The sequence below is a fragment of the Eptatretus burgeri genome, chromosome 13, assembly GCF_056783735.1.
Source record: "Eptatretus burgeri isolate ZD-2024b chromosome 13, Ebu_testis_v1, whole genome shotgun sequence".
Taxonomy (NCBI): Eukaryota; Metazoa; Chordata; class Myxini; order Myxiniformes; family Myxinidae; genus Eptatretus; species Eptatretus burgeri.
Genome location: NC_140973.1, coordinates 19,622,567 through 19,649,324, shown reverse-complemented (window position 1 = coordinate 19,649,324; position 26,758 = coordinate 19,622,567). Strand labels below are relative to the sequence as shown.

General features: G+C 45.2%; 2 protein-coding genes across 16 annotated transcripts in view; both read right to left on the bottom strand.

The window, feature by feature from the left end:
• Positions 1-788: 788 nt before the first annotated feature.
• LOC147014001 (sphingosine-1-phosphate phosphatase 1-like) lies at positions 789-16,833 on the bottom strand. The gene is made up of 4 exons (XM_085851522.1): positions 15,628-16,833; positions 14,974-15,063; positions 9,845-10,233; positions 789-1,857 (listed from the first exon to the last, which is right to left on the bottom strand). Exons 1-4 carry the CDS (start codon positions 16,831-16,833, stop codon positions 1,713-1,715), a joined length of 1,830 nt encoding a protein of 609 aa, XP_085707648.1. The 3' UTR covers positions 789-1,712.
• Positions 16,834-19,790: 2,957 nt separating this feature from the next.
• Positions 19,791-26,758, bottom strand: part of UBXN1 (UBX domain protein 1) — a 56,983-nt gene continuing 50,015 nt past the window's right edge. For all 15 annotated transcript variants that reach the window (XM_085851551.1, XM_085851550.1, XM_085851542.1 and 12 more), the window contains one exon: positions 19,791-20,927. In XM_085851551.1, the coding sequence (XP_085707677.1) occupies positions 20,890-20,927 (38 nt within the window). In that variant the 3' untranslated portion in view covers positions 19,791-20,889. The remainder of the gene's footprint in view (positions 20,928-26,758) is intronic.

Sequence of the window (26,758 nt, the reverse complement as noted above, 5' to 3'; positions counted from 1 at the left end):
TTTGTCGCTATCTCTCGATGGTGAAGAATCACTTAAATTCTAGGATACAGATCCGGATCTTCACCAAAATCGAATCAGTTCATCCTTGTCACACACCCAACCTGTCCACCAAATTTAGTCCTAATCCATCCATAACTTTGAGATATCCTGCTCACAGACGAACAAACAGAGGTGAAAACATATCCTCCATCCACTTTTGGTGGTGGGGATAACTGGAACAGCACTCTCACCTCATGCATTCATTCTGAACAAAAATACCATCGTTAACTGAACACAATATCTTATGAGCCCATACATACATCCGTATCATCCATGCACCCTATTATGTCAAATAGTTTCTTGGCGTGGGTTATGAACATCATAAATTTAATTCTTCACTTGAATCGGGTCACAAATCAGATGTATGAAGTTTCAGATTTTTCGGATAAAGATTTCAATTCAGAGATAGCAATAAAATATTCTCCATGAAGAGTCCCTCACATGTTTAAAGTTTTGCATCGATCGGACAAGCGGTTACAGAATTTTTTTTTTTTAAAGCAAAATGATACAGAGGCGGACACACAGACAGATACATACGTACGTGAGGAGCATTGCAATCGTCTCGCATCCCTTTTGGGGCGAGAATAATTACACGTACATGTACAGGAAACGAAGGAATCCAAAAAAAATTGGCAACTCCAGGAAAGCAGGTCATATTTGCAAATGAACCTGATGAGGCAAAAGTAAACATTTGCCTTTTTTTGATGCGAGGGCATGAGTTAAAACAACAAATGATAACCTCTCGTGGGTAACAGAGTTCAAAAACAGGTTTTATTGGCAGGAACCAGTTTCAACATATGAAGTGACATTTTTGCAAACGAGCTGCACTGCACGGAAACTCTTTGAAGCAGCATTTTAAATGCTTGGTCCCTTGCCAACCCAAACAGTGCATGTCATGGCATCTGACTCTACCGTTGTCACCAGAACCACGTTAGGCAGCCAACTATTCCACAGGAGCAAATTTTCTTGGCAAACGCTGCCTAATAATCATGCGTTATACATTTACCGACTAATCCAAGAACGACCATGTACAGTGCACTGCAATCCTCCTGTAAACAAAAAAAAATGGAGCTATGATGTCACAAACGTAGTTAAAAGTTCACTCGCTACTGGCAAGTCGGTTATAGAAGTTGACGTGCTGGGTTTAGCCACAAATGTGGGTGTTTGGATACCACTGAGCGAATAATGCAAACGTTGTATGCAGGTTTTATTTTATTTTTTTGTACAGACAGCCTGCACACAAAACTCCTTCACTATATATGGTACTTGGACAAACATCTTTTAGAAGTTCGTCATTTTGGTTATGAACCATAGGTGGCTTGTAACTAAATTAATTGGCGAAAAGTGGGTCTTTCGGTGAGAAAATAAAATGTGAAACAAGCATTTACAGCAAACATCCGAACTACGTTCCAGACTGCTCGAAAGATCCATAGGTTTTCGTGGTGTTCTGCATAAGAAACCACACATGTTTAAGATGGTTAAAATGGGCTTTTCCAACAAGTATGGAAAAAGAGGACAACTGCAAACTTCCAACAATGTTTTTTTTTTTTTTTAACTTTTGAAAACCGAAGCTTGCATACATCCGCTGTGGGCAAGACCCTCTGCTTCTTCCAAATGGTCTCAACCTACAGCCGTCCTGCTGGGTGCTCCAAATAGAACTTTGGCTTGTTCCACTACAGTCCTAGAAGGAAACTCAGGTAAGGCACCGTACAGGCAGCGTTGAAGGCCACGGTACAATAAGTGGTGTAACGGTACAGCAACTCCACCCTGGCATGCTTCCTCGCCTCGCGCTGGTTGTCCGCTGGAATTCCAAACAGCCTGCCCAGACAAACACATACAATAAGGACAATCGACCATAAAGCAAAGCTGGTTAAGCTTTTCCCCCACACACACAATTGCAGACAACCATGTTGACATTTTGTTGAGATGGATTGGTTGAATTGTTCCATTAGGTGTTCCCAGCTCAGCACAAGCTCATCATGCTGGGGTCTCAAGGATCAAATCCCATGTACAATACGTCAAAAAGTGCATCAACGTCTCTCTGATGTCTTTGTCCTTTCATGTGAAATATGCACATACCCCCCCCCGCCATATTTCTGCAGGGTGCTCAAGGTTCACCCCACCAGCAACCCTGTTCTGGTAAAACTACCAAAATCAAGAATCACTGCTCACCTTCACTCTTTCATTCCTCTTTTTTTCCCCGCCTTTGGAACAAGCTCCCACACTCTCTTCAATCCCATTCATCCCTCCAGGTCTTCAATACAGCTGTTCACCACCATCTCTTATCGTCCCCCATCCAAAACCACGATATTTTCGACCTCCGTTAATCCTTTCTACAAATCTTCTAATGTTTCTGTTCCCCACTGTTTTGTCCTTTCCCTCTCCCACCCCTCTTGTCTCATACACCCTTGTCGTACGTTCACTGTGTTCGCTCTCATACGAGCCTCGACATTGTATACAAAAAATTAAAATACTAACACATTACCTATATGGTGATTGCGTCACCCCCCCCCTCAGTGACACACACACACGCACGCACACACACACACACACACACACACAGCTGGCAAATCAACAAAAAAGCCTCACCCTTCCCCTCCATGCACTCAGGCCTTCAACCTCCCCACCCCCATTCACCGGCTTCACAGAAACCCATCAACACAGGTCGCCCGTTGAACTCACAATTTGAGAAAACAATCAGAAACTTGAAGGGCACTCGATCGAGTGCATACCTCCGCCCTGTAATGCCTGATCCACGAGAACATATCGGGCCCAATACATTGAGATATCTTGCTATGTATCGTTTTTGGCCCGATCTCTCACAATGGTGAAGAATCCCTTTAAAATGCTAGTAGTCGGATACAGATCCGGATCTTCACCAAAATCTAATCAGTTCGTCCTTGTCACACACCAAACCTGTCCACAAAATATCATGTGGATGCGTCCACGACTTTGTGAGATATCCTGTGCACAGACAAACAAATAGAAGGAAAGGGGTGAAAACATAACCTCCTTCACCTACGGTCACAGAGGTAATAATAGCAAACCTGCATAACCTCCGCTGCTTCAGAGAAAAGGCAATTATAAAGGGTGATCCTGAAGGGTTATAAAGGGTAATTATAAAATGTTATAAATGGTAATTCTAAAGGCAGGTGGCTTAGCGAAAAAATAGTTACAAGAGTTACAAAAGCACCAAAAATTGACGAGTAGTGATGGGTAGAAACATGAAAAAAATCCCATGCTGATAAATAAATAAATAAATAAATCAGTCCATGTTAAGGGTGTAAAATCCAAGATGGTCGCCATGGACAAGTCAGAATATGTAGTCATTCTTTCAGTACTAGACCTGATAGAAACATCAATCAAATGTCTTTTGATATGTTTTCAGATACAAGTAATCGATTGAAATCATTTGTTTGAAAAAATTTTCAAGAAAAAAGATGGCAGCCATATTTGACTAAATATGGCTCAATAGAGCCATTGCTTAAATACTTTTTCTTGTACGTGGTTATCGACAGTGCCTATAGAAAATGTACACCCCCTTTTCAAAATTTTCACATTTGTTACCTTGTATCCTAGAAATAAAATTCATTAAATCAGACTTTTTCCACCTTTATTTACACATCGTAACCCACAACTTCCATGTGAAAAACAAATTATACAAATTTCAGAGAATTAATTAAAAATACAAAACTAGAATATCTTGGTTGGATAAGTGTCCACCCCCCCCCCCCCCCACTGAGTTAATACTTGGTGGAAACACCTTTGACAGCATTTACAGCTGTGAGTCTGTTTGGATAGGTCTCTACCAACTTTGCACACCTTGATTGGGAAATATTTACCCATTCTTCTGCACAAAACTGTTCAAGCTCAGTCAAGCTGCGTGGGGAGCGTTGATGGACAGCAATCTTCAAGTCATGCCACGGATTTTCGATTGGATTGAGGTTGGGGCTCAAACTGAGCCACTCAAGGACATTTATCTTTTTGTTTCTTCGCCCCTCCAGTGAAGCTTTGGCTGAGTTCTTCGGGTCGTTGTCATGCTGAAAGGTGAACTTCCGTCCCAATTTGAGCTTTCCAGCAGAGGACAGAATTGGGGTCTTCAGGACAGACAGGACAAAAAAAAAACAGGCAAGCTGACAGGACAGTTTTGCTCCAGGATGTTTCTGTATTTTTCTCCATCCATTTTCCCTTGTATCCTGACAAGTGCTCCAGTCCCTGATGGTGAGAAACATCCCCTCAAAAAGGACTCAAAGTGGGCTTTTTCGAGTAAACACTTGCTTCTTGCCACCGTACTGTGCTTTCCTTGTGCACAGTACTTGTGGAGTGCTTGGGATATTGTCACATGCACACAGTGACCAGTCTTTACCATAAAGGCCTCTTGGTGGTCTCTCTGATGTTTTCTCCTTCCTTGGTCATCTCGTTTGGAGGGACGGCCTGATCTAGGCAGGGTCTCGGTGGTACCACACACCTTCCACTTCTTAATGATTGCCCCTTGACTGTGCTCCAAGGGATATTCAAGGACTTTGAAATATTTTTTATACCCATCTCCTGATCTGTGCCTTTCCACAACTTTATCCCGGAGGTCTTTGGAAAGCTCCTTGGTTCTCACGGTTGAGTCTTTGCTGTGAAATGCACTACCCAGCAGAGTAAACCTACAGGAACAGCGGATTATATTCTAAATTAATCAGAATCACTACAATTTAACACAGGTGGAGGCCAATTAACTTGGCGTGTGATTTTGAAGGTGATTTGTTACACCTGAGCTAATTTACAATTGCGATTATAAGGGGGGGGGGGTGGGGGGTGGACACTTATCCAACCAATATATTCTCGTTTTGTATTGTTAATTAATTTTCTTAAATCTGTGGAATTTGTGGGTTATGATGTGTAAATAAAGGTGGAAAAAAATCTGATTTAATGCAATTTCATTCAAGGCTGTAAGGCAACAAAGATTAAAATTTTGAAAGGGGGTGTTGACTTTCTATCAGCACTGTATATTGTGGACAGATGGTATATCTAAAAGTGATTTAATTTTTTTTTTCTGGAATGAGGATCTCCATGGAGCTTATAGTTATTTATTCAAATCGAAGGAAGAAAAAAAAAAGAAAGCAAAGAAAGCTGGATGTTGAACCAGATTGCCATGATGGATTATAAAAAAAAATAAAATCTGAAAACCATCAAATATCCATCATTTTTATTGAACTCAAAAGATCGAAACATGAATGTCATACTTCAATGGCAGTGTTTTTTTGTTTGTTTGTTTGTTTGTTTTTCTTCCACAAGTGCAGCTGCACAGATCTACACGAGTGAGTCCAAGTTTTGCACATTTACAACAATGACAGCCACGTTCAGATTTGCATTCACACTTTATCAGTGTTGTGCAGGCTTTGGCAGCTTCAGGTTTCGTCATCCTTACCGGATTCCAATGATTATCCTGCATTGTCCAACCCCAATCTTCTGGCTCAGGAACAAGTGGCCGAGTTTGACAACTTGTTGACCAAATACAAGTTTGAAGGACTGCTCTCTTGGTGTGCTGTAGCAAAGCGTCCTTTGTTTGTGGGAACTTTTCAAGGCTCCTTCTCTTTTTTTTTTTTTGAAGAATCGTTCCCTCTTTGCACCGTTCACATTGTCCATCAGCGCTGGTTTTTCCATCCATGATGACTGTTAAATGCTCCAGATGATTGAAATGCTTAGAATCTGCTTCAACTTCCTCAAATGGGTGATTTTGTATCAACAGAAAGGCACCTGTAATCAAATGGTAGCTCTTCCATGCTTGCAATGCAACTTCATCCCCCCCCCCCCCCCGTTTCCTGAAGAAGGCAGATGTGGTATCACAACCGGTGAATGCATGGAATATAGGAAGTGCCAATGATGTTTTCTCCATGGTGATACAGATTGAATTGATACTGTACAGACAATAGTCCATGCCACCACCAAATACTACCCAGAGGTCAATTTCAGGACAAAGCTGCTGCAGATCAAACGAGAAGGGCACTCGGTAGAGCCGATACCTCTGCCACGTAATACCTGATCCACGAGAACATATCGGGCCCAATACATTTTTTAAATATCATGCTATATATCGTTTTTGGCCCTATCAATGGTGAAGAATCACTTTGAAAATTAAATAATTATTGTATCCACATCCGGATTCCGATCTTCACCAAAATCAAACCAATTCATCGTGGTCATACACCCAATGCGTACACCAAGTTTCATCTGAATCAGTCAACAACTTAAGATATTATGCTATATATCATTTTTGGCCCGATCTCTCAATAGTGAAGAATCACTTTAAAAATTCTAGTAGTCGGATCCGGATCCAGATCTTCAAAATCGAATCAGTTTGTCCTTGTCACACTCTCAACCTGCCCACCAAATTTAATCTGGATCCATGCACAACTTTTTAAGATATCCTGCACACAGACAGACAGACAGACAAACAAAGACAGAGAGGGGTGAAAACATAACCTCCTGCACCTTCGGTGGCAGAGGGTATAATTGGCCTCTCAGAATGACTAGAATATCAGTATCGACAGTCCGTACCAGGATTTTCTTCGCCCCTTCAAGAAGTGCATGTACGATGTGGACTATTCTTGTATATGCCCCCTCATATGTGCAATCTGGCATATTTTTTTTGGCCAGTAGTGTTTGAGACAACTTCAACACCCTTCGTGATGATAATGGACTTAGACTGGCCATGGTCGTTTATCCACAGTCTGTGTCAGATAGGCAAATAGCTCCGATTTGTTTGTGGACCCAAGCAGGAAATCTTTCCATTTCGATGGCATCTGTTTGTGGGCTGACCTTCAGACGGATGCCACTGTCTCTTTTTTTCCTTGTTGATGCTTTGATACTGTGTGGCACATAATGGTCCTCGACGTCATCTCCCCTGTCAGTAACATGCTGTAGCTCACGTTCAAGTAAAGGTGAGAATACATTCTCTGCATAATATATGAAATTGGTGGCAGTCGGTAGAGCACGCACGAATGCTGCCCCATCAAAGATTTTGTAATCAAACATGTCAGGAATTTCATTTTGCCAACTTGTATCGAAGCATCTCATGAGGTCTCATTTAGTGCCTGTCCAAAGTTTACCATAGTCAGATAGACCAGGGGGATAATCTGCTTATCATGGGAGAAGAACACGTCCAGATCACCACCTCTTTGCTGGTTAGCGATGTATAGATGACCAAAAAAAGGTGTGCATCAATCCGGGCAGATGCAAGCTGTTTTGCTTTGGGGGTTGATCTTGAGCTTCGGTGTCTTAAGTAATGGTAAGTTGTTTCGTTTAATTGAGTCATGCATTGACTTTGTTCTGTCCTGCAGAACATCCTTCTGAAACCTTTGGTTTTGGGATAAACCAAGATTCTCAAAATTGCGAACGGTGGAAAACACAAGTTGATCCGCACGTTGTCGTGTCCGCAAGACAAGAAGCTCCAAACAGTCATCTCGGAATGGATCCCCATATCCGTTCATTGTTTCGGTGAGGCTGTTCACTTGATGTTGGAACGACTTCCGTGTTGAAAGGCCTTCCTCGTGATGTCGGTCGTCGATTTCTTCGTCATTTGATGACAAGTACTCGTTTTCAAAGCTAGTTACGAGTCGGGCTTGTTCAGGACCAGAAATCATCCATCTCCTAAACGCATCAGGATTCTCCGTAAGGTTTATTCTAAACCCCCTTTCCCCTTTACTTTTTGCATTTTCTTGTCCGTGTGTTTGGCCATTAGGAGTAGCCGAGAATCGATGGTTCTTCACGACGACCCAATGCTCCTTCAATTTGGCTTGAACAGCTGGTGGCAACGATTTCATGTCGCGAAGATGAACATTATCCCTTCAGCTGTAGTTGTAGTGGTCCGGTGCAAGGAAAGGAACATAAGAGATTCCAGTACATCGACATAAAGTACAAAGTTTTTGTCTCTGTGACCTGTGACAAAGACAACGATGAGGATCTCCACTCTCTTTACGATGTCCCAATACTGAAAGGTTGGACTTTTTTCAACCATGAGAGAGGAGGGTGCTGCACTGTATTGGGAGAGGATAGAGCAAGGATGGGACAGAGAAAGAGAAAGAGAAAGGGGTGGGGGTAGGCTAGGCGAGTTAGCAGAGAGTATATGTTATGCTATATAAACAACACACACTTACAAGTATTGATGGACGAGCGACTCCGTAAGCCTAAGATCTGTGCGGAGAAAGAAAAAAAACAACAAACAAAAAAAGGACAGCGTCCATTTGTGGAGCACCTACCCACACCGTTATAACTGACATGTTAGCGCTCTGACAGCAATCGATGTTTTATATGATAGTGGCAAAGAAAAGACGGTAGAGGGGATGTGGTTGGATTCCTGGATAAGTATCACAGAGTTGATGATTGACGTGTTGAGAGAAAAGGTTTTACAGTTATTCCCTCTGCCACCGAAGGTGAAGGAGGTTATGTTTTCACCCCTTTCTGTCTGTCTGTCTGTCTGTCTGTTTGTTAATTGCCGGAATCCTTCGGATTTCGACAATTATGTTGGTCGGTTGTGTGTGTCATTCTGTCTGTCTGTGTGTTTGTTTACCCTGCAGCAGCCACACCGTTTCAGCGATCATGACCAAACTGGGTACAGACGTCGGCCATGGTCCAACTTAGACACTTGTCGTTTTTGGTGAATCTCGGTCAAAGGTCAAGGTCAAGGTCACCGAAAAACCGAAATTATTATTTTCGCAATAACGTCCGCTAAAATGGTCGTATCGACTTCAAACCAAATCCAAAATGTGCATCTTCCAATTCTGCATCCAACCATATGTCTCATTGGGGTGTCACACCAACATCCTTCTTAGCGGTCGGGGGTCGAAGGTCAGGGGGGTCGGGTCAAAACTTTCAAATTGCGATGAAAACGCCATTTCAAGTCTGATTGACTTCCAAGTTATGATCATGACCAAACTAAGTGCTATAACTCATTAAACAGTAGCACTATCAACTTATAAGAACCAAATTGATTTCCAGGTTTTTGTTTTTTCAGACATCATGGAGATGTGACAAAGTTATTCCGGCAATTCCTTGCTCAACGAGCAATTTCATTTGTCTGTTTGTGTGCAGGATATCTCAAAAAGTTATGGACGGATCCGGACGAAATTTTGTGGACAGGTTCGGTGTGTGACAAGGATGAACTGGTTGGATTTTGGTGAAGATTCGGATCCGGATCCGGCTACTGGAATTTATTAAGCGATTCTTCACCATTGAGAGATCGGGCAAAAAATGATATATAGCACGATATCTCAAAAAGTTGTCGACGGATTCAGACGAAACTTGGTGGACAGGTAGGGTGTCTCGCAAGGATGAATTGATTCGATATTGGTGAAGATCCAAATCCGGATCCGGATGCAAGAATTATTTAATTATCAAAGTGATTTTTCACTATTGAGAGATTGAGCCAAAAACGATATTCGCATGATATTTCAAAAATGTATTGGACCCGATATGTTCGCGTGGATTCGGCATTACGTGGAAGAGGTAAGCGCTCCACCGAGTGCCCTTCTCGTTCAGTATTATTGAATCAAACATCTGCTCAGGCAAACCAAATGCGTTTATCTCAAAATCCAGCTCTTCCTTGCATTGTTCATGCCTTGTACAACTTCACTGCTGGTTTTTTTTTTCCCCCAGATCTACAATCACCTATATACATTGCACATACACCACACCTACCTGAAATGTTTGCTTCAGGATTTTCCCACATATTGGTTACGAATTATTGACTGGTGTGTTTAAGGCATTATTTCGATACAAATGAACTCACCGTCGTGAAAGACCAACACTGAAAACTCACCAGCATGCTAGGGGGATGGAAACGGCCTTGAGGATGACTCTGGTGAGCACCAGAAAAGGAAGGCCGAAGGTGAAGCGTAATGCACCGAGGGTCAACATGCGACTTGGGCTTTGAACAATGGCCAGCCGATCAGTCAGACCTGCTGGAGCCAGGCCCAGTGCATGAGTGTAAGCAGAGCCGACTGCGATTCCCGTCCCAAGAGCGAGAATCTGTGCCGTGTCACCGCGTGACGTACTCCAGTCGTCGAGTTGGAAGGAGACGAGTGCCAGAGCGAGGTTGATGGCAGCGACCACGGATGGCCATTGGAGTTGAAATGCATCGAGTGCTTCCATTTGAGGCAGGATGATGGCCAGGAATAACGCGGACAACGCAACACCTGCAATAACATCCTGACGGGGCAAAAGAGAAGACCAATTACACAGTCCATTATTTAAACTGACATAGAAGCAATGAAGTTAGATTGTAGAATGTAGACCATAGATTTAACATTGACAGAGGTGTAGGACCGACAACACAAGATGGTGATAGGTTGCCATCTTAAATGATTGGAAGGAAGAGCAGACTTAAAAGGTGATTCCACAAAGTGGGAATGTTGGGTGATCAAGGAGGGCAGGTGCAAAGAAAGTTTGCTTTGTTCTACACATCTTCATTAATCCAGCTCCAAAACACCAGCTTCGAGGGAATACATTGAGAATACATCATTTGTACTTTTAGTATATTTTGAAATCTATGGAGGAGACGTCTTCAGCAATTGAGTATTGCAAGGATACACAACAGGAGAGTGGAAGCCGGCCTTGAACTGACCGACACCAGAGGATACATGCATATATATATATATATATGTATATATATATATATATATATATATATATATATATATATATATATATATATACACACACACACACACATATATTTATGGTGTTGCGCTTCTGTAAAACCGCATGCCTCCAAGGCAATGGCACACAACATACAGTGATCCCAAGGCAGTTATTTCAATATGTGTATTAGTCCGTTCCATATGTCTAGTGGGTAAAGGGGAAAGATGCGTTGCGTGGAACTCTTTCAGTTCGATCTCTTATAACCTGTAAATCTCACAGTTCTTCCATTCATTTTCTTTCTCTCACACGAAACATGCAAGCAAGCACGCACGCCAATCAATAGGAAGTAAGCAGGCGTGCTACGAGCGTCGTCCTCGTCCATTCGCGCGCCAATTTTCCATTCAAAACCGCGCACCGATTCTCAACCGCCATTTTGCTTCACACCTTCATTCAGCTCACCAAACTGTACCACGCTCACCACAACCACTTCAGACAACTATGAAAAATCCCCGCATCGACAACATGCTGATATATTCCCACTGCAAACGTGACCTTCATTCACAATTCCATCACAAGGCACTTCAACCTCTTCCACACAATACTACATTACAGTCCGCTCACTACAAATGCCACAACATGTTCGTACTAATCTACAACCGCCGCATGATCATTGAACTCTCACCATAGCCTCGAAGGACCCGGTGAAGACGTAGGTCGGGTTATTTCGGGGTATAACTCGAAGAGTGAACATGCACTGGAACTCGTTTAGGGACCGACGGGTGGCACAGGGATTTCCCTACAATCCCACATTTGACTGGAGACCAGCGCACGTTCGGGGCTGGAGAGAGCGTCCAAAAACCATGGCCCGATGTTACACTCGGAGATCCGACGCGTGACAGGGTCAGCGAGCAACTGAGCCATTTTTTGTGTTCGGGGCCTGGCTACGACCGCTATGGACCAATGGGGAAGCGTGATTTCACTTCCAGCCCCGTTTGATCTGATTTTTGGCTCCTCCCCTCGTCCAGGGCTCATATAAAGAGCAGTTCGGAGACAGAGTTGAAGATCGCAGAGCAGTTCGTTGTTGGTAGATCATTGGGGACAGGGAGAGGACGAGCGGGGACAGGGGAGGAGCAGCATTCGCCAGACATCGGACCTTGCCAGTGAGACAGGTAGCGCAGAGCGAGGGGCGCCACAAGTCCACATGATCAAGCGTGGGGTCACGCGTTACTGCTACGAGCCGAAGCTGCTCCATTCCAATTGACGCTCATTAGATTAAATCGACACTTGCACGAATAGGATAGGGTCTTTCTTCTCATGCATCTTTCTTCTACCATCTCTCTGGTCTACTGTGGATGCACAAAAGAGCAATCAATGCAGGCAAAGCCCAACTGTTCTTTTCAGGGCAGGACTCAAGAGCGCACTAAAAGAGCGAATCAAACTGACTTAAACCTCCCATTTTTCCTCTTGCACTATGCCGCACCCCCCATGTTGTGTTACACTCGCACCTCACACTCCAACACCCAAAATACCCTCAGTATTCCTCCCTCCATCCTTTTCCTAAGTGTTCTGGGATGCGCTGGTCTGCCGGCCACGCCAGGTGTTGAGAGATCGTTATTCCTCATCTGCTTCTTTCTCTCTGGGCTATCTCGAATTTTGCTCGTGTGTGTGTGTGTGTGTGTGTGTGTGTGTGTGTGTGTGTGTGTGTGTGTGTGTGTGTGTGTGTGTGTGTGTGTGTGTGTGTGTGTGTGTGTGTGTGTGTGTGTTGATGCCTGTCAGAGTGCAACTTTAGACTTTGTAAGAACTAACGGGATAACTCTGCACTGTCTCCTTTTGTAACATTGTTTGCCTTTTGTCACACCCCACAAATTCCTTGCTTTCCCTGCTGTACATTTGCAATAAACCCCATTTACTGTGCCACATAACTTTCCTCACATTCTGGTTTTAAATAAATGTGATATTTAGAAATGTACCCAGCACATTCTTGTCTTTTCCTCCATTAGTTCAGCATGGCCCACACCCGAGCTTAACTGGGACGTTATTCCCCACAAATATGTTTCATAGCCGGTACATACTTGTCAGTTCCACTCGGCTGCACCTGATCCAGTCGGTAATCTGATTAACGCAAGTACGTACCGAGGGTGTGATCCCCGGTAAGGAGGTCATGCGTCCTTATGGAAAATGGTTATTAGATGGAGGACCCGAAGTTACGTGGTCAAGCAAGTTATTGGTGTTCGCGGTCGTTCAGTGACCCGCCGCGACACAAAGTTATTTGTGTGCGATGATCTGTGGTTCCGGTGAGTTCAGAGAGGAACCCGAGACAGCCCCTCCCTCGTGGTTCACCCATGCCAGGGCCGCCAATATATATATATATATATATATATATATATATATATATATATATATATATATATATTGTGTCCACCCAGTTAAGACTAACCTGGATGGAGAGCAGAACGGTTCTAGCTTGGAAGCGAACATGTGATCCTTGGAGATTATAGCACATGCGGGATGGAGGGAGGGCAGCAAAGGTACGTACCGGAGGTGTTCACCAGGACGGACGCATCAGGGTTTATATTCAAACCCACAACGAATACACACACACACAAGCAACTTTAATAAACTAGAGTTTAATGAACATAAATCAAATGTTTATCATGGAAATAAATCATGGTACATGCTTGGGAGCCTCATTGGTATGCAATGCTGTCTTGCCTGTCGCTGACGATTCGCCAATAAGCGATGAAACCGGTCCGGCAGTTGAGGGGGTGTGTAGCATTGGGATTCTCATGTGTGTACTATTTGTGAATGTCTTTATAGCTGTGGGGGAACTCTGGGAAGGGTTTGATTCAGCATAGCACTTACCTTGTATAGGCTTACCTTGTCCATTTGAGATTGGACAATATTTGATGGGGGTTTTGTCCATTTGAGGGGGGTTTTGACCCTCAAAAATAGGTATTTGCTCTCTCTCCGAAACTACACACAATTTCCATGAAACTTGACCACAACCTTCATCACCCTTGATGTACCGAAGTTTGTTCACGGCATTTAAAAAAAAAATTCAGGTGTTTAAGGGGGTCTGTGAGGGGGTTTGAGTCACTGTTGCTCCTGATCCAGGTGAGCTTCAAGACATATGGTCCTATTTGTTTTTTTTTTTTAATATTTTTATTTCTTGTATAATACATATACGAACCTATATCTGATTATTTTTTGTCTGTCTGTCTGTCTGCGACCGCTGTTTCTCGACAACCACTGGTTCGATCTAATTGAAACTTGCCAGGAATATTGCTGGGGACCTGAGTATGTGCCTTTTCAAGGTTTGATATTAATCGGACAAGTGGTTCCCAAGTTATGGCCATTTATTTACAAACCAATGACAGGACACGGTGCTATGACATCACAATTCTTCTTCTTTTTTTTTGCACGTACGGCCACACACGTATGGGCACGCACGTACTGGTTATGTAAATGTTAACAACACACCCCTCTTCCACAAATGCCGCTTCCCACCTGCTGCTCCCAACTACTGAAGTAAAAGAATGCCAACAAGGCCTTCATATATAACTCAAAGTAGTACTCCTCTCCTCTCGGGGCTGGCGCTCCAGCATCCCATCCGTCAGTCTTGGAGTTTGGAATCTAAAACTCAACATTTTTGGATTTTCTTGCAATGAGGCCGAAGCCTGGTGTTGGCTTAATGGTTTGGGTGGTGGGCTTCGGATCCGAGGGTCCTGAGTTCAAATCCCGCTCTGCTGTTGAATTAATACCAGGTGGGGTAGACTCTACCAGTCATCCTCCCGAGGTCGGCAAAATGAGTGCCAGCTTGCTGGTATACTGTGTCGGAGTAGCGACCCGTCCTGGATTGTGCCCAATAGCCAAGGAGACTGTTTAGGCAGTACCAATGCTCTGAACAGAGTGTGGTCCCGATGGATGGGTGGAGGCCGAAGCAAAAGACCTGTTGTTAAATCACAAGCAGGTTAGTGACTTAAAATAAAAAATAAAAAAATAGACTCTCCTCCGGTCTCACTCCCTCTAATCTCCCACCCTCCCCAGCATCTTCAGGATGCAGTCGTTCTTCAAGTAACCCAATTCCTGGTTAAACTTCCAAAATCCAGGCCGATTGCATACCTCAACTACATGCTTCCTCTTTTCTCACTTTTGTGAAACCGCATTCCTGAGGCTGTTCAACGTGACTCTTCCCTCTTGTGCTTCAAAGCAGTCGGTGCACCAACACATCATGTAACCCCCCCCCCCCATCCCTGTCCTGTCCACAACGAGCACCACATACCCAAACACACGGGTTAGTACACTCACCAGGACGGTGTGCATTCCCATGTAGATCCGACTCAGTCCTACAAGCAGGCACCACGTGCAGGCGAGGCACAGTCCAGGCACGAAAGGAAACTAAAGGGCAAAACAAGAAAGGAAATCACTTCATGAATGAATTGCATTGTCCAAGAAAAACACGATTCGCTCACTCGGGTTTCTATGGAGTTGTAAGTTTTCCTGCTAAACGGGACCGACCTGTAATCCGGCCAAAAATTCAACATTTTAAAGGTCACCTCCACCATGGTAGAGCAGAGAGTACAATTGAATTGTTCAAAGTATAAATATGTGCTTTGCCCGAGGGGCCAGCCAGGTGACATGAAACGTGTTGCTGCAGAACCTCGTCATGTCAGGTTCACATGGAATAGAGATCGAGGTGTCACCATCAAATCCTCCCTGGATGATGGATTCATGACAATAGCCCTTCCTACCCTTCGTCTCATCTCCATCTCCCCCCCCCCCCTCAAACACTACCCGAACCTCTCTTCCCTTTCTCATGTTGATTAATCCCATTTTTACCACCACCTCGTGCACACGTTAACATCGGTGGTCCCCAAAAAAAATCAACCGTAGAATGATCGCTCGATTGTCATGATGCTTCGGAAATGTGAAAGTGCTCCGTGGACCATGGTATTGTACTACCTCTGCACGACCCAAGGAGCAGTACAACAGGCTAAAGGGAAGCAAGGTGGCTGCCATGGCATGCGTCGAGGGCATGCTGTACTCGGAGTTGTAGAAAGCTTCCAGTTTTATCACAGGAGGCGAAGCCGGCCGAGGCCAGCGGATGAGATCTTTGGCCACCTGACCAATGCTCATCCCCCAAGCCCACACGAGACCGACGACTCGAGCCAGGGTCGGGTCCACGATCCAGAAGAGCGACGGTAGGAACAGGGTGTAGAAGGTCTCGTTTCCAAGCTCAGCAGCAGTCGAGAAGGTGTAGTAGAGCACCTGGTTATGAGCCACAAACATGACGTCCTCAACGACCGCAAGGGAGTTCTTGCGACCTGTTTTCCGCACTGAATTCAATTCGGGGGTTGAGACTCTTCCTTCTCGAACAGGACAATTGAATGGCGCTCTCCTGGCCTTGCAGAGCCCAACGCACGAGCCACCCTCCTTCATGTCGAAGTCGCAGGTCTCTCCACCCTCATCGGAGCACCTATTCGTCATAGTTGTGCAACCGCTGCAACTCGTAGTGCAGCTGGGTGGTTTGACAACATCTTCATTTTTATCAGAACCACCGCACTGAGCAAGACCGTCGTTCGGGACACCACCGTTGCTCAAGGAGTGAGGTCCACGCCGATGAAGTATTCCATCACAAGCATTACCTTTCCAGGAAAAGTGGTCTCCGGCGGTCTCGCCCCCCACGACCTCAAGATGTTTGTGACCAACAGCTTCACCATCGCCATCTCCTCGTCCATTCGCAATCTCCGATCCACCCAAACAGCGGTCTTCACCCCCGGCCGCACTTCCACCAACACCCACCTGGGTTTTTCTCTCAACGGGTTCACCTTCATCGGTCTCGTGGTGCATTTGATGTCCATCGACGTCGTCGTGGTCGAGTGACGCCCCGACGCCCTGGGAACCGTTACTTCCAGACTTGTTCCCACGCCAGTCGTCGTCGGCCGCCGACGTCACCTTTTCGCACCGTTCCTCGTCAATCCTCGGACTCCCCTTGGCTTTCCATCGCGTTTCTGCGGCTCCCTCTGCGTGCTTGACCCGATGAAAGCGTCCGAGGCCTGTCCCGCTCCGACTGAGCGCCTCCACCCCGCAGCGCCATTGGAAAGCGGCCACGACGGCTGGATCCTGCAACCAGAGCCAAACGGCGGCCATTCCCGATTGTTCGTTCATAATGGCCCCGTTGTCCGCGCCCTGCGGAGGATCCCGTCCGTCGATTCGCACCACGGGAGGCGGCTCGTCGGACCCTTAAAGGTGCCTGGACGTCAAAATGCGCAACGACCTCAAAGCGGCCCTTAAAGGCACCAGCCGAGCGAGCCGTGGTGTGGGTGGGCTCAACGGACGGGAGTAATAACAAATAAATTGTTAACACGCACGAACACTCTTACAGCGATCTCCGCAAGAACTCAATGAGCGCAGAATCCCAGTTTGGGTCGATGGTTGGCAGCAACTCGTCCGATTTGCCTTTGAACCAAGCTGGGCTGCGGACTCTCACACTCGGCTCGTAAGTGTGGGTGTGTGTGTGTGTGTGCGTGCGAAACACACCACCATGCTACATCCCTGTTCCCCAGGCATTGCCCACACTCTTTCCTTCCTGTTGCAACTGGCGGTTTCCTCTTACTCAGGACACGTGTTCTTGCCGCTCCCCGCCGATCGCAGGATCATCAAGCTGCTCGCGGTGGGTTAGGGTTTAATGAAGACGCGGTGACCACGATGCACCGATGGGACCAACGGTTAACTGTGATCGGGTCGTGGAGACCGGAGACCCCGACCCGACCCAACTCCAAGCCACAGATTACGTTGAGTACACATAATGATACGGTCCACCCGTCTTAAGCTTGGGTCCAAATCCTCGCACAATTTAACATCAAAGCGGCGAAAGCCGAAACAATCAAGCGATTCGAGTTCATGTGAAGTGGCAGTTTGAAGTGGCCCGTGGTTATCACCTGGAGTAATGGACGTCCGCAGGTGTCATTCAACAAGTCTGTTTACTATGCACGGAACCTTCGCTCTTATTAAAGAATGGGGTTCAAACTTTCGGTTATTAAAATCGCAAAGCAAAATAACTGCGACGTCACGAACTTCAATGACGTCACTCTTCACGTCTACAAAATTACAGGAACCTGGGGTATGTTCGGTTACCGAGTCTCTTACGGAGCGCACGCCAAGTGCAATAAGCACTCCGTTCGAAACTGTTGCGAAGGAACGGCTGGCTTGGCAAGCGCTACCTAACTGCTCGGTAACCGAACTTACCTGAGAGTAGCATTCCCATGATTTACCTGAAACACGAGTCTGGTGTTGGCGTAACAGTTAAGATGGCTGGCTTAATAGCTTAGACTTAGAGTCTTGAGTTTAAGCCCTTGTAAACTGTTGAATTAACACCAGGTTGGTTGACTCAGCCCGTCACCCTTTTGAGGTCACAGGGGGCATTGTATCAGCGGCACAACCATGCCCCCAGAAAATGATGGAGCCAGCAGCCACAGACTGCATACAAATCTATACTAATAAATGTGTGTGTGTGTGTGTGTGTGTGTGTGTGCGTGTGTGTGTGTGTGTGTGTGTGTGTGTGTGTGTGTGTGTGTGTGTGTGTGTGTGTGTGTGTGTGTGTGTGTTGTTCAAAAAACATAACATATTCTTTCTTAACTCCCCTACCCCCACCTCTCTCTCTCTCTCATCCTTGCTCTACTCTCAATACAGTGCAGCACCCACCTCCCACACTCTCTCTGTGACTCGACATATCCGGACAGTGGTTCTATCTGGGCGGTGTTTATGTCTGGAAGGGAGTATGTCTCCGGATGCTTCCGGGTGGTATTTGGCTCTGGACAGCTTGGTTCTGGATGCGTCCGGGCAGTGTTTGTCTCCGGGTGGTATTTATAGTATGACTTGTCGAAAATGGATTTCAGACATTATTTTGTTTCCATCTTCACTATTAGTCTTTGCAGAATCATTTTGATGAGACGGTATGAATCATAATTCAAGCTCCACCACACACCTGCCTTCCCTTCCACCACCCCTCCTCTCTCCTTTCCCCTCTACCACTTAACTCTCTCTCTTCCCCTTCAGTATTTCCGTCAGCAAAGCGATGGGTGGTACTTGCTAGTAAATAAATAAATCTGAAGCACTCAAAAATGGTGAAAATAAAATAAATACACAATGCGGACGAACGAAATGACGCCATGTTGACGTTGAACGTGAGAGTGCGCGGTTGTAGCAAATGTTTTTTCCATTTCCCAGAATTCTGAGTTGGATTTTCAGGATGACTCAGAAGTGAAGGATACTCACCTGTGAGCTGTCTCATCCGAGTTTGATTCCCAAACCAATCGTAAACCATCATCCTGACGTTAAGTTGGGTGTCACACTTTTGACTATTTTTTTTTTTTTCTGGAACAACGTTTTGCAAATGAGTGCGCCAGATATTAAGCTGGGTGTTCCACTCATGGACGTAAAAGATTGCAGTGCCTTTCACATAGGGTAGGCCCATGTGCAATGACAGCTTGGAACAGATTCCCAAATCCTGCCTTAACCTGCAGCACCACATGCCGGAGAGACCAGTCGAGAGTTGGTTCTGAGCCAACAGAAGGTTGGACACTCGACAATTCCTGCAAAGAGTTTGAGACTTGCAACACAAAGACTCATTACGGCTGGGAGGATGGCTTAGGCATACACTCACCTCCAAGCTGTCTCACCTGGGTTCGATTCCTGACCCAGCTACAAGCTGTCAGTCTGGTGTTTCACAGGCAGGGCGATTTATCAATGTGTCTGTGCCGTCCCTCAGATGGACATTCAACTGGCATTCCGTCTGCCAGCGTTTGTTGGTGAACGTTAAACATCCCACGGTGTTTCATGAAGAGCAATCAAGGTACCACCAGCACCCTGGAACAAAGTACTGATTGCTGCCCAAGTTGAACGTCAATCCGGTGAGCAGGTTTGTGAAAGACTCGAGCCACTTGGCCAAAAGGTTGGAAGAATTCGGGTGTTCCAGGATGAAGAGGAAAAGAAGAAGAATTTCCCACAGATCTTCAGCAACGAAAGGAAAGCAACTTCACACCACAATCACCGGGCAGCGGCACCCAAAGTGTGCAACTCGATTGGGAAAGCGAAACAACCGACTTGATAGAGCACGCTCGCAATACCTGCGTAAAATGCAAATTTATTTGAGTTGGTATCATATGGCATTAAAATCAATCTGCACTTCAAAACTACTGCAAAGCACATTCCACAATCATCAGGCATTTCAACAATATAATATCCAGGAAAATATTCAAGAACAGGACCCCCTCACGCTCCCCCCCCACCCCGCCCCCCTATAGTCAGGTGTAATTGTCCGTACATGAAAGCTAAAGCTTGTGAAACACAGCAGACCTTCGCCAGTTAGCATTAAGCTCGGTCACCAAGCCTTGCCACACGAATAATTATGGCATTTCGGAGGGGGAAGGGGCACATGGTTAGATAGGACACAGGGCACGTACGGTTCATCAGCCAATCCCACCATGAAGTGGCCCAACAATCTTAGCGTTTAATGCAAGTTAGTGCTTGTCGCTCGATTAAACAAACAGAACACACACACACACACACACACACACACACACACACACACACACACACACACACACACACACACACACACACACACACACACACACACACACCGATATTGACAAACGGCAACATTCACTCTCGGTGTATTGTCAGAAAAAAGGAGGAAAGAAAAACAAAATCAAATGTACATCAAAGATGTAAAATTGAAAAGAAAAGGCGGTTTGGTTTTATCGTCAATATAATTACCGAAATTTACATCGGAGAACTCGCCGCAAATGATACTTCAAGTCGTTTATACATTGTACATGCTTTTTCATTTAATCACGTGAACATTTCTTTTATTCAAGACTTGTGCATGTGTGTATATGTGTATATGTATATATATATATATATATATATATATATATATATATATATATATATATATATATATATATATATATATATATATATATATATATATATATATATATATATATATATATATATATATTTGGAGCTCAGGTCGAATGCATTTGGGACAGACGTGTGCACAGATGCGACATCCATGCCCGACGCTTCCTGGCAGGTCCCCTCCGATGACCAGTGATCCGCATCGCATTCCCTCGATTTCAACCACCCACCCATACACGACCTGCTTGCCGTTACCTCTGCACCCTTCCACATCTGTGACCTGCTTCCCATTCCATCTCATTTTGTCACCACCACCAGTGCAGAGGGCACCAAACCTACGAAAGGCAGAAAAGAACAGGATGGACAAAGAAATGTGGAGTTAGACATTTCTACAAAAAAATAACAATAATAAACTTTGAGAACTAGATGAGGTTCTTGAACACATTTCATTCAGAGGTAATTTTTGATCATCTGTTTCGAGATGGGACCGGGCATGTGCAAGGATGTGATGCTGCAATACCTACAACTCTCACAATCGGACCTTAACAGAGAGTGCGCCAGCACTATCTACGTCGGGATGGCGCAGGAAACAAAAACAAAAACAACAACAAAACAGTCAGCCCCACCCACTATATACACAACTGAAGTTGGAGTATCTTCTCAAAAAAGTTACTTAGGCTACATATGAGAGCCTACCTGGTCTGTTCAGCTGATTGTCAAGGCAGGGATTACTGTTCATGACTCCAGACCATGGCAAAAGCAAAAAATAAAAATAAAAAAGCAAAAAACCGAGATCGGTCAAAACCGGCAAATCTTCTCGTTCATAATCACATCACATAATATAGTGGACGTAAGCCTGGAACTTCGAAGACACTTTTCTCTGAACATATCCTGTTCATACTTCCGAAATCTTCACATTATGTGTTCCATGGATTTACGCAGGTGATAGTGGATTCAAAAAATCGAATATAGATAGAATTTTCAGAGGGAATCGATGACGTCACAATCAGCAGCGTTCGGCGGCAAACCGACGGCCGGGTTCCAGACAATGTGCTTTACTTAACAAAGTCCATGAGTTCAGGACGTTTGTTCAACTCAGCATTTTATCCTGCCAGGTTGTTAATCTGTTGATGGAAGTAATATAGAAACGATGAATATGTCAAATCGTTCGTGTTACTCATCCGGCACAATGTGTCATGACCAACAATCTAAAGCGACCGGTCTCAAACGCTACCATGGGCACCCAGACACGCCATCAATATGAACTGAACTGTTGAATGCGGTGCAAAAAATCCAAAGAAACTACCGTAACCGAGTGTTGTGATCCGTCCTGTACCCCATACCCGTCGAAGACGGGTATCTGCTAGTCATAATAATAATCATCTTCACACGCGTATTTCCGAGCTGCCTCTCTTAATGGCAACGACTCCGGTACAATCGGACAGAGCTTCACTTGGTGCAGCATCATTTGCTACCGTAATTTTCATGGCTTGAAAGAATTCCACGAAACATATGTAAAACTGCATTCCTCATTTCTTGTGACCATCTCCTTCCTTGTTTACACTTTTTAGAGTACCATCCCTACGTCCATTTGCATTTTTACCTCCACCACCGATGGTGAAGGAGATTATGATTTCACCCCTCTCTGTCTGTCTGTTTGTGTGCAGGATATCTCTGAAGGTTGTGGATGGATTCGGATGAAATTTTATGGACAGGTTCAATGTGTGACAAGGACAAACTGATTAGATTTTGGTGAACATCCGGATCCAACGACTAGTATTTTAAAAGTGATTCTTCACCATTGAGAGATCGGCATGAACTAATATATTGTTGTGGTGCCGGTTTCGGTGGCGAGGACGACCGCGAGATGGAGCAGTCGGGCCATCTCCCACCGAACGCCGGAATTGAAAGGTCGTCACCCCGGATAACTCCGGAGTCGACGGGTCGCTTAAAGGACCGTGGTCGCCAATATTTTGACGGCGTGAGGTCGGGTCCACTTGTCTAATTCCAATTTACCTAAGTACCCACGCCGTCTAACTACCGAGGAAGCCACACCCTCGGCCAACTTTGTCCGAACCGACTCGCTGTTACCGACTCGGATCCGGCATAACCGAGCGGAAGTTACCAAAGCCGCGCCGGACCAAATGAACAATTTACGGCACAAACGGCCTTCCTAGTTCTCAAGCACGAACCATACTGGGCCAATGATAGAAACGACAGGCAACGAGCTGGTACATTTAACAGGGGTTTATTTACAGTAATCGGGAAGGGAGACACAGAGCAGAGTTATCACGAATATGCAGGCAATGTACTGTGAGCAAAAGCACTTAACAATTTCTACTTATAGGACGGCGCCACCACAGACACACACACACACACGAAAAGAAAATGGACCACACCGGGTCTTTATTCGGTCCTCCAGCCGAGGAGAACAGTTCAGCTGGGGGGACACAGTCTGGCTGGGTACCTGGCCGCCTCGTGCGGTTTCACCGACTCCAACCCACCACGGTGGGACTCGAACCCACGACCTGGAATCCAACGAGCCCACGATCCTGGCTGTCACGAACACCACCACAAGCAACCCCGGAAAAGACCGCAGACCAAGACCGTAGACGACGACTGTGGACCAAAGGGCCAAGAGAAAAAATCCCAGACGACAACGACTTTGGTGTCGACACCTCACCACCTTTATCCTCCCCCCCCCCCACGGGTCAAGGGAACCACTCTGAGGTAACTCGCCTCCAGATTGGATGAGCGGTTGTCGGGCGATCAGTGGCCTCCCCTTATTGGATTGGACGAACACTCCATCTGGCTGGGGTGGAGTCGGCCCTGAGGTGATGAGCCTCCTGATTGGTTCGGTGGGGGGAAATAGTGGCCATCCGTGATTGGAGGAGGTCCGGTGGGAGGGGGTGACGACCACCCTCGCCCGATGCGTGTCTGAGAACCCATACAGAACAACCAGGGGAGCACCCTATTCCCCATCCACCCTTATAGTGGGGAGGGGGGATTTCGGGTCGGCTGTCAGGCCGGCCGCTGTCGATTGGACGAGCTCACGGTGGGCAGAGGGAACCTCACCCCTGTACGTGATACGTTGCATGTGGGCGATGGATGGCGATGGTGCGAGAACGAAGGATTGATTGGTTGGCGTTGGGTATTGCAAAAATCTAACTAGAAAGAAACTTCGCAGCGCACACATGTAATTCCCTTTAGACATAGGGAGGAATCTAACTATACACATACTTATTGAAATAACTAAGCTTCGGGACTGCTGTCTGTTTGTGTGCAAATGGCTGCCAGATTCGTAGCAATATAGCACGATATCTCAAAAAATTGTGGACGGATTCGGTTGAAACGAGGTGGACAGGTTGGGTGTGTGTGACAAGGATTGATTCAATTTTGGTTAAGATCCGGATCCGGATACGAGAATTAAAAAACAATTTTTTAAGTGATTCTTCATAATTGAGATATGGAGCCAAAATGATAAGTACAGTGCCTATCGAAAGTGTACACCCCCATTCAAAATTTTCACCTTTTGTTACCTTTGATCGTGGAATTAAATTACATTAAATCAGACTTTTCCCACCTTTATTTCCAACCCACAACTTCCAAGTGAAAAACAAATTATACAAATTTCAAAAAATTCATTAAAAATACAAAACTAGAATATCTTGGTTGGTTCGTTTCCACCCCCTTGACTTGATACTTGGTGGAAGCACCGTTGACAGCAATTACAGCTGTGAGTCTGTTGGGATAGGTTTCTCCCAACTTTGTACACCTTGATTGGGAAATATTTTCCCATTCTTCTGGACAAAACTGTTCAGGCTCAGTCAAGTTGTGTGGGGAACATCGATGGACAGTAATCTTCAAGTCATGCCACAGATTTTCGATTGGATTTAGGTTGGGGCTCTGACTGGGCTACTCAAGGACATTTATCTTTTTTTCCTTATCCACTCCAGTGTACCTTTGGCTGTGTGCTTCGGGTCGTTGTCATGTTGAAAGGTGTCCCAATTTCAGCTTTCTTGCAGAGGACAGGTTTTCCTCTGGGATTTTTCTGTATTTTGCTCCATCCATTTTCCCTTCTTTCCTGACAAGTGTCCCAGTCCTGCTGATATGATGACAAACATCCCCATAACATGATGCCGCCACCACTATGCTTCACAGTAGTGATGGTGTTCTTTGGGTGATGTGCTGGTGTTGGGTTTGCGCCAAACGTAACGTTTTGCATTTAGGCCAAAAAGTTCCATCTTGGTTTTGTCAGACCACAAAACTTTTTTCCACATGGCTTCAGAATCTCCGGAGTGGTTTTTTTTACGTACATCACACGGGACTCAAGGTGGTCTTTTTTGAGTAATGGCTTCCTTCTTGCCACCCAACCGTACAGGCCAAATTTGTTTACAGCTTGGGATATTGTTGTCACATGCACACAGTGACCAGTCTTTGCCATAAAGGCCCGTAGCTCTTTCAAGGTTGCCATTTTCCTCTTGGTGGCCTCTCTGATCAGTCTCCTCCTTACTTGGTCATCCAGTTTGGAGAGACGGCCTGATCTTGGCAGGGTCTTAGTGGTACCATATGCCTTCCACTTCTTAATGATTGTCCTGACTGTGCTTCAAGGGATAGTCAAGGCCTTTGAAATATTTTTATACCCTTCCCCTGATCTGTGCCTTTCCACAACTTTATAACTGAGGTCTTTTGAAAGCTCCTTGGTTTAGTCTTTGCCATGAAATGCACTACCCAGCAGAGGAAACCTACAGGATCAGCTGATTTTATTCTGAAATAATCAAAATCACTTCAATTGAACAGAGATGGAGGCCAATTACCTTGATGTACGATTTTGAAGGTGATTGGTTACACCTGAGCTAATTTACAGTTGCTATTATAAGGGGGGTGGACACTTATCCAACCGTGACATTCTAGTTTTGTATTTTTAATTAATTTTCTGAAATTTATAGAATTTGTTTTTCACTTGGAAGTTGTGGGTTACAACATGTAAATAAAGATGGAAAAAGTCTGATTTAATGCAATTTAATTCCAGGCTATAAGGAAAGAAAAGGTGAACATTTTGAAAGCGGGTGTGGACTTCCTATAGAAACTGTAGCACAATATCTCAAAACATTGTGGATCATGACAAATCTTGGTGGATGAGTTGGGTCAGTGACAAGAACAAGCCGATTCGATTTTGGTTCAGGTCCAGATAGAGATCTGGCCTCTCAATGGGATACAAAACATAAACTGTTCAGTCTGGTGGAGGTATGAGATCTACCAAGTGCCGTTCTAGTATTGCACTTTACGAAGAGTATCAAGAAAACTGAAAACAATATTGTATCCCCTTCTCTCAAGTGATGTGCTACTGCATGTTTATTCAAACTTGTAAGAGGTTTCATAATGACCTTAATGATAAAAAAAAATAGCTCCGCAAAGCGGGCATAACCCCTCAGCCCATGCATTGTAAAAGGAAGCAGTGATATCACGATGATGCAGTCAGTTAGAGCACGTTGGACGTCATATCAAAAATCAGACTTCAAGATGGCTACTGTGGCGGCTAGTGAAAATCGCAGCACGCCCATTTTCGAAAGGAACCTTCCTCTGCTCAACTCCAACACACACACTGCAAAAATGCATTTAATCGGACAAGCCAAGCCGTTCTCGAAATTGACGGAAACCAAAATTTGACAGACGGACGCCCGGACGGACGGACAACGCCAGTGACGACAATACCCCTTAGCCCAATTCGGGCTGAGGGGTAAAAAATCCTTTTTTTTGTTTTTTAAAAGAAAGACATTTCATGATGACGTTTTTAACGGCATGCACGTGCAGTGCACACACCTGCATAACTGTACTGCCCTAAGCTGCCACTCACATTCACATGTGGCACACTTGTACTTCCTCCATTACCCTCTCTGATTTGGATGTACCATGTACTGTTGCAGAGCATCAGCGGTGCCAAAGCAGTTTCTTGGCAAGCATTATACTGGGTGGTTTGCCATTGCTGTCTCAGCAGTAGTTAGGGCAGGAGTTTAGAATTTGTTCAGAGTGTCGTCTCTCGCTAACCTACTCTTCGCGAAGATCACAATGGGATATTTAACGTCCACCAAATGATCCCGGCAGATGGGACACCCAGTTTAACGTCCATCTGAAGGATGGCACACAAATTGATGAATCACACTGC

Coding starts and splice junctions, on each gene's coding strand:
- LOC147014001 (XM_085851522.1), bottom strand. CDS start 16,833: ATGAACGAACAATCGGGAATGGCCGCCGTTTGGCTCTGGTTGCAGGAT. Junction 15,064..15,627: donor GCTCCTTGGGTCGTGCAGAG/GTAGTACAATAC, acceptor TTTGCCCTTTAG/TTTCCTTTCGTGCCTGGACT. Junction 1,858..9,844: donor TCCATCCCCCTAGCATGCTG/GTGAGTTTTCAG, acceptor TTGTCTGGGCAG/GCTGTTTGGAATTCCAGCGG.